The sequence below is a fragment of the Anopheles arabiensis genome, chromosome 3 (assembly GCF_016920715.1).
Source record: "Anopheles arabiensis isolate DONGOLA chromosome 3, AaraD3, whole genome shotgun sequence".
NCBI classification, from domain to species: Eukaryota; Metazoa; Arthropoda; class Insecta; order Diptera; family Culicidae; genus Anopheles; species Anopheles arabiensis.
Genome location: NC_053518.1, coordinates 94,721,315 through 94,734,803, shown reverse-complemented (window position 1 = coordinate 94,734,803; position 13,489 = coordinate 94,721,315). Strand labels below are relative to the sequence as shown.

At 45.1% G+C, this 13,489-nt stretch overlaps 2 protein-coding genes across 10 annotated transcripts in view; one reads left to right on the top strand and one right to left on the bottom strand.

The window, feature by feature from the left end:
• The window catches only part of LOC120904243 (heat shock protein DDB_G0288861-like), a 121,038-nt gene that overhangs the window by 23,207 nt on the left and 84,342 nt on the right, over nt 1–13,489 (top strand). The gene's annotated exons all lie outside the window — the stretch shown is intronic.
• LOC120904244 (beta-1-syntrophin) overlaps nt 1–13,489 on the bottom strand; it is a 106,407-nt gene that overhangs the window by 19,104 nt on the left and 73,814 nt on the right. For all 6 annotated transcript variants that reach the window (XM_040314100.1, XM_040314104.1, XM_040314105.1 and 3 more), the window contains exon 6: nt 12,360–12,572. In XM_040314100.1, coding sequence (XP_040170034.1) covers nt 12,360–12,572 — 213 coding nt within the window. The remainder of the gene's footprint in view (nt 1–12,359; nt 12,573–13,489) is intronic.

The following is a 13,489-nucleotide window of genomic DNA, read 5'->3' as shown; positions in this document are numbered from 1 at the left end:
GCCTATAATCGCCGCAAGGTCTCCAATCTGAATCAGGTTTGGGTACCATGTGTAGCGGTGACGAAGCTGACGACGAGGACACTCTGCAGATTCCCAGATCCAACATGTGTTGAAATTCTGCTTGAGCAATCTTGTGCTTTTTCGGATCCAGACGTCGTGGTTTAGAAAATGGTAAGCTTCCTTTGGTTTCGATGTTATGTACTATCGAATGCCTAACTGGCTTTTTATAATCTGGTGGATCCACTAAAGTTGGATATTTTTTAAAAATTTCACCAAATATGCTCGATTCAATCATCCAGTTTTTGGGGGTAGGTGTATCCACTAAAGCGATGGTTGCGATCGTTTCTTGTCCTGTAAGATGATCGATCAACCTCTTTCTTTTTAAGTCGACCCACAAATCGTGCTTCGCTAAAAAATCAGCCCCAATGATTGGTCGATTCACTTCAGCAAGTGTGAAACAGTGCGAAAACACTCTCCTAAGTCCAAGACTTAACTGTAGCAACTTGGTTCCGTAAGTAGCAATAGGGCTACCATTAGCTGCTACTAGTTGGTGTTCAGCTTGTTTGATGACTTTTCCAAAAAGATTGAACGGTATGACGGACACGTCGGCTCCTGTATCTACAAGGAAGGTAAATGTTGTTTTTTCATCGTCAATGAAAAGACGAGAGGAGCCCAATATTGCTCTCGGGTTGCCCGCCGCTGCCGTTGAGCAAATTAGTTTTTTTGCTGCGAAAAATTGCAGGGTTTTTGGCACCGTCGTGCTTGTTCGCCAAACCGAAAATGAAAATAACACATGGGGTGCTTCCGAACCTGTGATGGTGTTCTTGCACGTTTTTGGCTCTGAGATCTTTCTCGCTGTCTTCCTCTATTATTTCCTGTTTGGAAGGAAATTCTCCTTAGCATACTACGCAGTTCAGAAATTTCCTGTCGCAATATTGCAGTTTCATTCGAGGGATTTCTTCCCGAGCTTTCACTAGAAGAAACGCCTGCGATTGATGATACCGCTCCGGCTTGGGTTGCTTCCCACACCCTGTCTGCGATTTTAATTAGCTCATTGATTTCTCGGTTTCCGATGGCAATGAGCGCTACTTCCATTGTTTTTGGCAATCTTGATAACCAAAGCTTACGAATAAGCTCGGAAGTGAGGTTTGCAGAATCACCTGCCAGCTGAACCATGTGTCTGTAAAAATCAGACGGACTACGATCACCCATTTGTACGTGATACAACAACTGAGTGATTCGTTGTTCTTCACTCGCATTAAGCCTTTCTAGAAGTTGACTTTTTAAATGTGAGTACGGGTTGTTTGGTAATGGCATAGTTATTATGTCCATTATTTTCGGCAAGACGTTTTTCGGGAGCACGCTTAGAACGTGAGAATATTTCGAGCGTTCCCTTGTAACGTTTGAAATATCGAACTCAGCTTCTGCTGCCACAAACCATGCGCTTGGAGCGTCTTCCCAAAAACAAGGCAATTTTGTGGAAATTTTTTCTATGGCCAAATGAGAGTTTTTCTTGTTCCATCGTTCCCGCCACTGATGACGGCCCCGCGGCTCGCACCGGAATTGCACTGGGACCAGCATTTTTATCATCACTTTCGTTCTTTGACATTTTGGGTTCACAGAATATTCCCTATCTAATAAAAAAAATGTACCTAATTCTCTCTAAAATGCTTACACTATTGAATTGAATTTTTTTTTTTTTTTTTGATGAAAATTGCGTATTATGATGAAAAAAAATTTTTTGTTTGACTGTTTACGACGTATCACGAAACGATTGTGAAATATGTATAAATATGCATATATATAAATAGGTCGGCAAATTCAAATTTAATGCATGTTAACATTTAACGCAATAGTATATACGATAATAATATAATGATGGAACGCGGGAAAATACGTTATAATAAGAGAAAAGATAAAATAAAATAAAGGAACGAGCTCACCGATATCGTGGCGTATAGCGTCAGCAGCCGGTAGGTCACCACGAGGTTCTCAGCTCGTTGTTCTCAATAGCGGCTGCGGCGTTGTGGTTCATGCAGCAAAGACGATGCTGCGCCGATGAAAATCTCGACACGTTATTGCGATGGCTGCGCCGACGAAAAACTGCACACGTCATCTACGATGTTGCACCGTAAAAAGCTGCACCCGTCATCCACGATGTTCCGCACGTTCGTTCACGTTGAAATCTGAGTCCGTTCGTTCACTATGATGTTCCGTCGAATGATTGGCACGTCATCTTATGCTGCTTCCCGTTGTTTTACACAGCTCGATTTCTGCTGCGCGATGGGTTAACGTGGTTTCCACCATACAGGATCGAGATGGCTGCTGCATGTGGTTTCCACCATACAGGATCGCGATGGCTGCTTCACGAGGTTTGCCACGTAGAAAATCGCGATGGCTGCGTCACGTGGTTTGCCAAATAGAGGATCGCGATGGCTGCTTCACGTGGTTTGCCAAATAGAAGATCGCGATGGCTGCGACACGTGGTTTGCCAAATAGAAGATCGGGTTGGCTGCATCACGCGGTTTGCCAAATAGAAGATCGCGTTGCTTCCTATGCCTTGTTCTTCACACGGGAAAATCGCTGCTCTGGCGTGGTCCCGTGTGACACTCGTCAGTTTTCGGAGGGCTGGCTTCTTCCCATCCGAAAACGAGAAAAAAAAAACCCGTGAGTGGTTTCCTTTGCGACACTCACAATGTGGGCTACCGCATGGTCCGAAACGCGGATTTCACGATGGCATTCACCCCGTACGTTGGATTGACAGGTTTTGTAGTAGCGGTAAAACACTGTCCACGCGGTAACGCGTTGCACTCTCCTTAATGTTCCGACACGCAGTGTATGTGTCCGTGTGCGTTATACTCCAGTCCGGCGCTGCAGCACGATGATAACAGGGACGTGAACAGCTGAAGAGGTGGGACCGTGATGTGCGTTAGTGACGACGGTTGTTGTTTCCTCTATCCATTGGCCATGCACTTAGCACTTGTTGCACTAATCACGACACTTTTCACGACACACTTCAGATCACGTCGGGGTCACCAATTTGTAAGTTTCTACAATTGTATTCACTTTATTATGTTAATCGTGCGCAGGAGAACAGTATTGTCGCGGTATACCGGAGTATTAAGAAAGAGAGCTTATCCGATCGGATGCTCCTTTTTATACCTTCTCTCTCTCGCCTTACGCTCGCGCGCCTATTCCTTCTCGCGCACCTGTCCTTTCTCACGCACCTACGCACTTTCGCGAGGCTACGCATTTCTCGCGCTCATTATGCGTGTCCTGCCCGACTCTCCCGTTATCTCCTAAGCTCTCTAACTATCTACTTGAGACCCTAATTAACCCTTAATATCGCAGACCTCAAGTGATGAGAAAAAGCTGTCCTTCCCAATTCACTTAATTTGAACAGGCGAACACCACAAATTTAACCACGATTTTAGCGTCACGAACGGTTACGAACGCAACACACACGTATACACATTCGTTTAGGCGGTTGGTACTTCGATGTTGTTCCGGGAGTATGGCGTGCCAGTAGCAGCAAAAGGGCAGATAAAATCTCAACATCGTGTTATTTATGCGTTCGCTCTTGGGGCACCACGGTTTGATTGGCAGCTGGGCACGGAGGAAAAGAAGAAGGTGGTGTATGTGTGTTTTTCATGAGAGTGTTTCGGTTTTTTTGTTTGACTCTGTTTGTTTTAAATACCTTTGCTTCGTTTATACCTCTAGAACGAGCAAACTTTTTTTTTGAACTCTATATGCTCACGATTCGTGTTGGAGCTTTCCTACCTCCACCACTCTTTTCTAAAGCAACATCCTGTACGCGTGTTATCGAGGTGTTGACGTAAATGGTTCATAATATCGGATGTTTTACCGTGCACATCCTTGACGTTCAATTCGTGCTAAAGTACGGCGTTTTATGGGCGAACTTCGTGTGCTTGAATGTGCAATACGGCGAAGAAAATTGCTCGCAGGAAGGGCTGTGGATTGCAGCATAAATTTACACCCAGAACAACAGTTCCAATAATCGAGATATCATGCACACATGGGGTTGGAAATATTGTTGTTGTTGCAAGGGGTTTTGCCATTGTGCCCCATGCAGCTGGGATGATTGTTTAGAGATTTTCCAATTTCTTTCGTGTTGTTTTTTCGCCCCCACACTGAAAAAGTGTGGCCCGTGACGGTGGCGGTAGTTTACGATCAGCGCGAGGGAAATGGTGAACGTGATGCTTGCATTACGATGAAAGTTTCGATATGATCTTCACTTTCATATGGTCAATTGGGGGGGGCGGATGCTTTCTTGCAATGGCAGAACTATTGCTGTGTGTTTTATTTTCTGCGCTTCTAAACTTTTCCACTTCTGTTCCATGTAGTCCCGGTGGAGTACACGGGATTCAGCATCGGGTAGCATGAAGCAGTACACATCAGGGCACAGACAATACTGTTATCCTTTTTAGGTATGGAGCTCTGACCCGGTGAACTCTGTAGAATGATTTTTCCACTTTTCTTCCAACAAGTCGAGAAGGCAGCTGACTTACTGATAGCTGCGGATTGTTGCAGAAGAAAAGTATTCCCGATTGAAGTGGGATTTGGTCAAAGTTTGTTGTTGGCAGAAAGCGCACCTCCTCTCATGTGAGTGTAAGTTGATAGGGCTCGCTGGACGGAATCAGAAGTTATCTCTGTGCTTTTCTGCTCAAGTGTTGTTTGCTCACTGTGGGAGAGAAAACTACTGAAAGAATTTCCACCCTTTTTGCAGTGAAATCTCCTATCGAACTTTATGATACACGGATACAGATGGACTATGTCTATGTGAGGACCATCTGTCTGGGAAAAGGTTAGTGGGAGTTTCGTTTTTCGCTTGTTTAAACGCAAGAAACAAAAATAATCGATATTTTAAATTAAAAAAGAACAGCAAAAAAGCAGATTGAAATTATGCTAAAAGCTGATAAAAAGGGAATGTTTATGATTAACAGTCTAACCCTCATTAGGCTTGTGCTGCGATTGCACTCTACAGATGATAGTCTTGGAGGTAATTTTCTCTCTTCTCAATTGGACAGAAATACGCTTTCATCCGTTCGCTTCGAACGCAAACAATCGTAAATGGAAGTTATTTTCTGTGAGAAGGTAGCACCCGCGGATGCGAAAGTGTCTAAACCGAAAGAGTGAAGACTTCAGGCTCGAAGTAGCTGCCAATAGCTGCTTACGGTGAGTGTTGTTCATAGTGAAGGAAGACGTTGTGATTCCTGTGGAAAGGCAGAAACCATTGGAATGGTGCCCTGCTTACCTATCGACTCTCGTCTGTCCAATGGGCTCTTACTTGTTGTATGTGTTGCGTAAAGTGGAGGCGAAAAGGAAACACCAAAGCTATGCTTCCTTTTTAAACCATCTCACTGCTTTTACAGACAGCCATCAGTTTCATTGCAGGTTGTCCCGAGTTTTTAGGATAAGATGGGGTTCGTTGAAACCATCCCTAATCCCACCAGGAAGCAAATATTGCTCAATCTCCAGAGGGTGATGATAGACAAAGGAAGAAATAAGCTGCCCGTTCGCTTACGGGGAAACGGGGCAGGGAGGGAAACAGCAATGGGGATGATTTTGTATGAAAAATAAAAAAGAAGGAAACCGGAAATTACCCCATCTCATTGCTGGCATCATATTTTTAGCGCTCCCGTGTCAGAAAAACGCACCCGGTCGAGAGTGAAGGTTCCCTTTACCTTTGCATCCTTAGCCGCTTATACCGTGGTGGAAGGTAAACTGTTCATCGTGCTTCTGTTTGAACGGAAAGAAGGGCGAGCTTCTTTTTTGTTGTTGTTGGTTCTGTTTCGCTCTATCCCTTTCACCTTTTTTAAAAATTGGATCGGCAAGAAATGAAGAAAAACGACCCACGACTAACGGGAGCAATGAAGGGGGGCTGGGAGAAAAAAAAACAGGGCGAATAAAAAAAGAAGAAGCCTCAGCCACCAATTCCCGGCCAATCCATTTGCTGAGATTTCTAGCCGATTTTCTTCCGATTGCGTTTGTGGCGTATTTCCGGGAATTTTGCCCCCACCCTCCTCGCGGGGCTTGTACGGGTTCGTTTTCTCTTCAGAACAACTAACTGGAAAGGGGTGTTGGTAAGAATGGGACACGGGGGAAAGGAAGGAGTATGATTGCGGTTGCGTCCTGCTGCCGGCTTGTGGTTTTACGCGGTTCTGCCTGATTATGACAAATGTGTGCCCTGGGATTTGTGCTACAGGTGTGTTAAAGCACGATTTACGGCACCACATAATGGCAATTGCTTGCGAATCGGGGCGAATTTGTAAGTCTTGGCACTGATCGAGTGGGAACGATCGGTAATAGATTGGGATATATTTGAATTATGTAAAGTGTAAATACAAATTAAATTATGTTACTTCCATTGTGTTATGTTTTGTGAACCAGACGCGCGCGCGAGAGAGAGGGAGCATTGAAAAATGACTGGATAGTGTATGAAATACATTAATCCTTGCAATTATTCCTTGCCAACCGACATTCAATGAATGAGATGGAGGGATGGGTGGAAAAACTCAAATGAAATATATCTGTTTAATCTTTACGCTAGCCAAAATGGAATGCAATGGAGCAAGCTTAATAGAATGTTCCTGCAATCGATGCAGCAAACTTGAGCATCGTGAAAAGTTTGATCGTCTAAAAAGTTTTTCTCCAAACTTCTTGCTATTGTGCCTCTGAAAAATGAGGAGTCTTTGAACATTGGTCATTCAATTGAAGTATTGTAAGCCATGGCGTTAGCTTGAAATTGATTAAATTGCCGTATCGTTTATTTTTTTAATTGTCTTGCGATCAATTAAGAGGAATCATGTCGACCAAAACGCACAGTCTATCCCGTCTGCCCAAGAGTCAAAGTTAACATTTAATTTTATTCACCGTTTTGGCTAAATACACTTCAATAAAAGGATTGATTAAACGGATTACAAACTTTGAGCGAGCCGGCAATTGTGCGATGTTTGCGCGATACGCAATTGCCGTTCGCAGGCTCGCTTATGAAAAGCATCAACACTGATCAATCGATTGGAAATTGTTTTAATTTTGCTGCAGTCTGTGCAGCACTTTAGCCCGGTGTTGCTTTTGTTGACCTCGTAGCTCTGAATTGGGTTCGATTTCGGGCCCCATCCCTGCGGCTACGTGCTTGGAAAAAGTTAGCTGCAGTCAAGCCACGGTACCAGTGAGGTTCGATTGTACACACATACACATTGCAAAACCCACAATTTTCCCAGTGCCGAATCGATCTTGCACACATACATGGGAAGCTGATGTTTGTTGGCTACTACCGGACACAACATTTTATGCTTATACAGTACTGGTACGCGCTGGTTGCTACTGACCAGCGAGCCATTCGCCGGCCACCGATAACGGCAGCACGGTAGTGGCAGTACTGTACGGCGCAGGATGGTTGGGCGAAATTGAAAACTATCAAATGTGCTTCAAAGCTTATTTGACAGCTTAATAGTGTGCGAATGTGGGCATGTGTGTGGCTTGCCGGCTGTTGGATAAATCGAATGCATGGACGCGCATGGTACTTTGTACTACAGCTGCAGTGCATGCGATGGAGGCGTACGGTCGCTCATGCACGAAGCGGAGCACGATAGCGTGCCACGCGTGAAACGTTCAGTAAAATATCACTTGAAACATGGCAGGGGTGGTTACTATTAGACTGGCACCGTTTTGTCGGTAAATGTATTTATGGTTTAGATCCGCGTTCAAGCAACGCTCTACTGCCTCTGTGAAAGGACAAGTTGATTGCAGGTGTCTTTACTTCGACTAACTTCCGGTTGCGCTTTACATTTTTATCAGTTTCCCTTCGGATGATTGGAAAACTATGCAAGGTGTGCGGACAGACAAACGCACCAAGCAAGTGACATGAGCAACACTGACGATTACAGCCAACAAAGTTTACTGCACTGACTTAAGAATCTAGCCAACTCCGACTGGCCCGCTTTCGGAATTCACGGACACCACGGTCGGACGAACGGGGGCCAAGAAAGTGTTTCTCCCCTTGCACAGCAAGCAAGTGCATGTAAAGTAGTGATTTATTCAAGATTTTATTATTTGCTTTATTCTCCGCTCGTCCGCTCCCAGTGGGAGGTTGATGGTGAGCATTTTTCTCCCATTCGTTTTACACTAGTGAAACTTTTTATTTACCAACGAGGGAAAAAATGTAAAGAAACGACCCTTCACCGGAGGTTCATTCTGCTGGGGCAACGTTGGCCGCCTGCCGGTCGGCTGTGTTTGTGTAAGATGCTTTTATTTTGCCTTGCTGTCTGTGATCTTAGATGTAGTTTGTTTTGCGAAAAGCTGTATCTGTGTCCTTGCGCGCTGGGTTGGGTGGTGGATGCAGACAGAGGAAGTCGAGCACTGTGAATTTTGATTTTCCTTAGGGTGAGGAATAAAATCTTCATCGTCTTGCATGGCATATTGTGCATGATTTCCATGATATGCTGGCAGTCTCATTTTGTTAGTCATATTTCTATTTACTCTGCTCCACCTTATGAGAGTGAGTAGCGGAAGATGTCTGCATAAATCGAGAATCCACGGGTTTATAAAAAATCATGAATTTCGATTAAATCCTATGTAAAGTTTTTCTAGAGCTTGACGTTTACAAATCGTTGTTTAACTGAATGAAAATCCAATAATTCTATTGTGCAGTGTACAATCCACATTCGGGCGCTTTTTAAACGTTTAGCAGGAGAAATTGAACGCGTGCAAACTGTTTCACAAATCAAACATCCAATCGTGGGGCCGAGAGCATCGTTCGGAGGCTTGATTTCAATTTGATGTACAGTTTATTTTCCATTTTCTATCCATCCAGCCGTACGCTTTTCGCCGGGGCGTATCGAAACCTCCCAAGGGGGTTGCACTGTAACAACAGAACCATTCCATCAGGAAGGAAGCGAGAGATGCTCAACGGGGATAACACACACATAAACACACGGTCTATCGGGCAACAAGATGTGTTTATCGTTTTGTTTTATCTTTCAATCGATCGATTGCTTCGAGGGATCGGTAACGGATTTCGGTCGACACCTCGCCGGTGACCTGGGCCGGGTTTCTGCAGGCCAGGGATCCGGAAAATAAATGGTCCACCCAGGACCGCATGTCAACACCGATCCCGAACGAAGCCAGCTGAGAGATATCTGTAATCATCGAGCCTTCAAGTGCTGGCTGGGATTGGTTTTCTGGAAGCGCTCGAAACTGGCAACCTTTGAAGACATTCTCCATTCGGTCAACGAGTGTCGATTATCGCCAGATTCATTTCAGTTCGTTTAGATGTGTGTGTATGTTTGTGTATGATACTGGTAAAGTTCCCATTTGCCATTTGCCAATCCTGTGCTGTACAAATTTAAAACCTAACTCTTCCTCACCGACCCACATTGCTTGATCGTGCTGTGCAAACAAGCTGAAATCCTGCTTATACCCATTCAATTTAAGCTTGCTATCACGATAGTACGCTTGCAGCCTCCTCGCTGCACTCCCGTGCAGCTGCAGCTAGATGAATTTGTGTTTGCAAATATAAAGTTGGTATGTCAACACGACCGTCAAGCTGTTTTCTGTGGCACGTTTGCACGAATGCAGGATATGTGTCATGTGCTTCTGAGACACTGGGACCGTCGTTCCTTCACCATCAGCTGTCATCCATCCCCAACGGATCTGACAGCACCTATCACCGATAAGTACCGAATGTTGGTAGGGAATATTTAGCTAAACCGAATTGAAATAAATTACCGAAGGTATTGAGCCAGATTGAGCAGCTCACAACACACAATCACAGCTACTGAGATAAGTCATCCCATTTGCCCTGCAAGACCGACCAAACATTCGCTTTAGTTTGGATCTTATCGAACCCATTTCAATACATCACTCGGTTGCGCGGAGCACATACAGATCAGTCGCAGCATGCAAATAGAGAATTGCTAGAGCTCAATCGGTTGATCGATCCAATCGCAATTGCTCGTAAAGCAGCAGCCGTTGTAAGGGAACGTGCTACAGCCAGAATAGTGGAAACGGCGACGTGGAAATGCTTTTCCCCGATGAAAGAACACAAAAAATCCTGAAGCTCATTTATGCAAAGGGTTGCACTAAAAATAGCTTCACAAGGATTTCTTTGTACAAGTTACTTTCTTACTTATTGCAAATTACCTAAAAGCAGACCACAAGCGTTATTCATCCAGGGGTAAAAAGAGATCCGTCAGACGCAAACTTCTTCCCCGACCTTCTTCCCTACATGTTGTGTGATTTGTATGCAAATAAGCACACACATAGAAGCCAATTCCAAGAGTAAATAAGCAACCGGCAAATCAAAGAAACTTTATCATCGGAATCGAGCTCGGTACGATCGGTTCACCAAAAAAAAAAACAAGATTGCGACGGAGTGGGAGTTGGATTACTATAGTTTTTTGCGTTTCCTTTTTCCACGTGGGACTCGAAGCAAATGGGTAGTTTGAAAAATTAGATTCAGCTCTTGGTCAGCGAAAATGTTTGAATCCCGGGCAAGGGATGAAGTGCAAGCACACCAGACATGTTTGTGAAGCAGAGCAGAAAACGGATGTAGACTTGCTATGTGGTTCAATCGATGCAAAAATCCGCTCGAATGGACTATCCTGCTGACAATGCTGATGTCTTTTACTGGACCATAAAATAACTTGCCCGAAACTTTGTGATCGAATTCGGCTCCCCGTACACGAGTGTGAGTGTGTGTGTGTGGGTGGCGGGTAGTTACAGAAGGGAGCAGTCACTGGAACCATCACCCGGAAACTGCTTCTCACAAGGAGAAATTTCCAAGCACCCTGGGAAAGTTACGGGGAAAGATTCAAAATTGCCTTAGTTTTTTGTTCTTTGCCTCAAAAGAACCGAAGTGTATCATTAAGCAAAATAACAAGCGAAATCGAAATGAAAGGTCTGTTTGGATGGGCGATCATGAACCGACACAAACACAGAGGAAAGAGAAAGAAGAAAAAGAAAGAGAACGAAGATGCCTTCAAGGGTAAAATGTGAGTCATCTCGGGCAGGAGCGAGCAAATGTGCACGAAAATAAAATCCCATACATAATCCTTAAGCTATCGCTGCTCATGATGCTCTGTGCAGCAGTTCGAGAGGAACGCCAGCAGCGATGCAGTTTCATTTCCGACCTTCTGAATGTGTGTGTTTGTGGGCCTAGGAGAAAAAGCGGTCGGTGGCATAAAGTGACACTGCATAGCTGCATAATGACTGCAGTTGGTGCAGAAGTGATTGCATTCAGTCGGTGCCGGTATGAAGCTATCTACACACACACACACACACACACACACACCCACATAAACACACACACATGCACAGACGAATACGGGCGACAGTTGCAAACGTTGACATTTGTGATGAGCAGCTGGGAACTGGCCAGGAAGAATTGCCGTCTTCATACGGACAGTCCTCAATTAGCTGACAAACTTCAGAACCATGCAATATTTATGGGAATGAAACAGAAGTCTTGCAGGCGCATCGCTTCTTGCTTGCCATCGTCTCGGTTGAAAGGTCGGCGGGGAAGGGTGGAGTGGGTCTTGGGGTGAAGGGGGTATAAAAAAGCTACTCTCCTCTGTCCTCCGGCAATGTGCATCGGACGGGAGATGCTGCGGTAGTAGTGCTGGATGGTCGATGACTCTATGAACATTGCACAAAATCACTCGCTGGTAAGATAAAGCTGCACTAAAGCTTCGTTCTTTAGTGCCAAGCTGTTGCTCGACCGGAAGAAGGAGGTAATGGTAGTCATTGCGAAGATGGCCATAGTTTCCAGTAGGAAGGAAGGAAGGAAGGAAGCAACACCGAAAGCTGCTGGTGAGGGGGCTGAATCCGACTGCTCACACAAAACGAACGGGGTCAGTTGGGTTTTTTTGTTGTTGCTATCTACATTTCGTAGAATTATTGAAACTAAAACTCCCAGCATCTGGAAGACCGAGCCAAACTGTGTCTGCTTTCTGGATGAACAGTCACGGCAGATGCTATTTCGAATCAGGCATCCAGATGCATTGGAATGCCGTAAGTAGCAATAAATATTTATAATGGTTCATTTCAACTAGCGCAAATGTAAACCGCTCTCGGAACTTGTTTCGGACCAACTGGAAGAGGTAAGAGCAGGCAGGGGGAAACCGCCGCACCGGTTGTGAATATTTACTATTACATTCATTCTTTCCGATGAGCTAGAGGTTGTTATAAATAGACTGCTTTCTGATATATTTTTTTGCGTGCCAATTTTGCTAACTTCTAACCACGTAACCTTTTTTGCTGTGGAATGAAATGTGCTCAATTACAGTATCGCTACCACTTCCACTAGGCGCTCAAAAACTGTATATCTCTTGACTTACCGGGATCGTGGTATTTGAGGTTACGGGCCAAATGGGTAAGCTGCAGGGGAATGTAACGCGTATCGGCACGGGGCGGACTGCGCGGGGCAACGCCGGGCGGTGAGGACGCGTTCGGGCCGAGCGGACACAGGAAGGCTCGCTGCAGTTCCCAGCCCACCTCGGAGATGATGCTTGCCTTCCGGAAGTAGGGTGTGACTTCACGCAGAAATTTTACTGAAAAAAAAACAGAAAGAAGAGACCATCAGAGCGATGAATGGAGGAGAAAGAATTATGTTAAATGTGTGTGTATTTGGCGGAGAATGGACCCAGAACGCCCCGGGATCGAACGATAAGCTCTCGGTAAATGCTGGGCGATGTAGCGGAAGTGGGAAGCTTTATCAACCCTTTTCTTCATCACTGACCACGCTAGCGAGCGGCTCGGCTCTAGGTCGTTGGTTTACGCGGAACGAAAAGCTAGCATACAAGAGCATTTGGGCCAGTAAATTAGAGCAGCAGTTTGTTTTTGCCATAAAAAAAGGATGCTGACTACGACGAAGTCAGCTTACTGTGTGTGCTATTAGCAGCGGCTTATGAGAGGCTGGGCGTCGTACGCGTTTCGTGTGTAGCAGTGCGGATGCGGTCAATAGAAGCGGCTGGTGAAGGTACATTTACTGAAGGAGCGTTCATTTTAGCTCGCTGTGGAATTGATGATGATGAGCTCGGTGATGATCGTTAGCATTATTTATTTCGTCCTTGCCACTGTCTTCGCCCGTTTTAAAACAGCTTTCCGCAGCAGAAAAGAGCTCGTTTTTAAGAAAAAGCACTCTATTTTTTTAACCCACTCTCGAGATCAGCGCCCTCCGTTCCCGGGAATATTCCACCGCCACGGAGTTAAAAATGTGTGAACGCTAGATTATCACATGAATAAAGCACAGTGACCTTTTGCACTTGCTCTCTTTGCTAAACGCCCCATTCGGCGTACTGTGACGGGAATGGAGGTGCATCATATTGGAACAATGCAGCGCGGACTACACATGATGCCCCCTGTGCCGTGTACTGTGCTCCCAACGTAAATGTTCATGGCACTGTAAAATCGGAGATAAGTGTACCATGCTTTCCTTCCCTTGCTGGCGTTCTTCTATTTAACCATG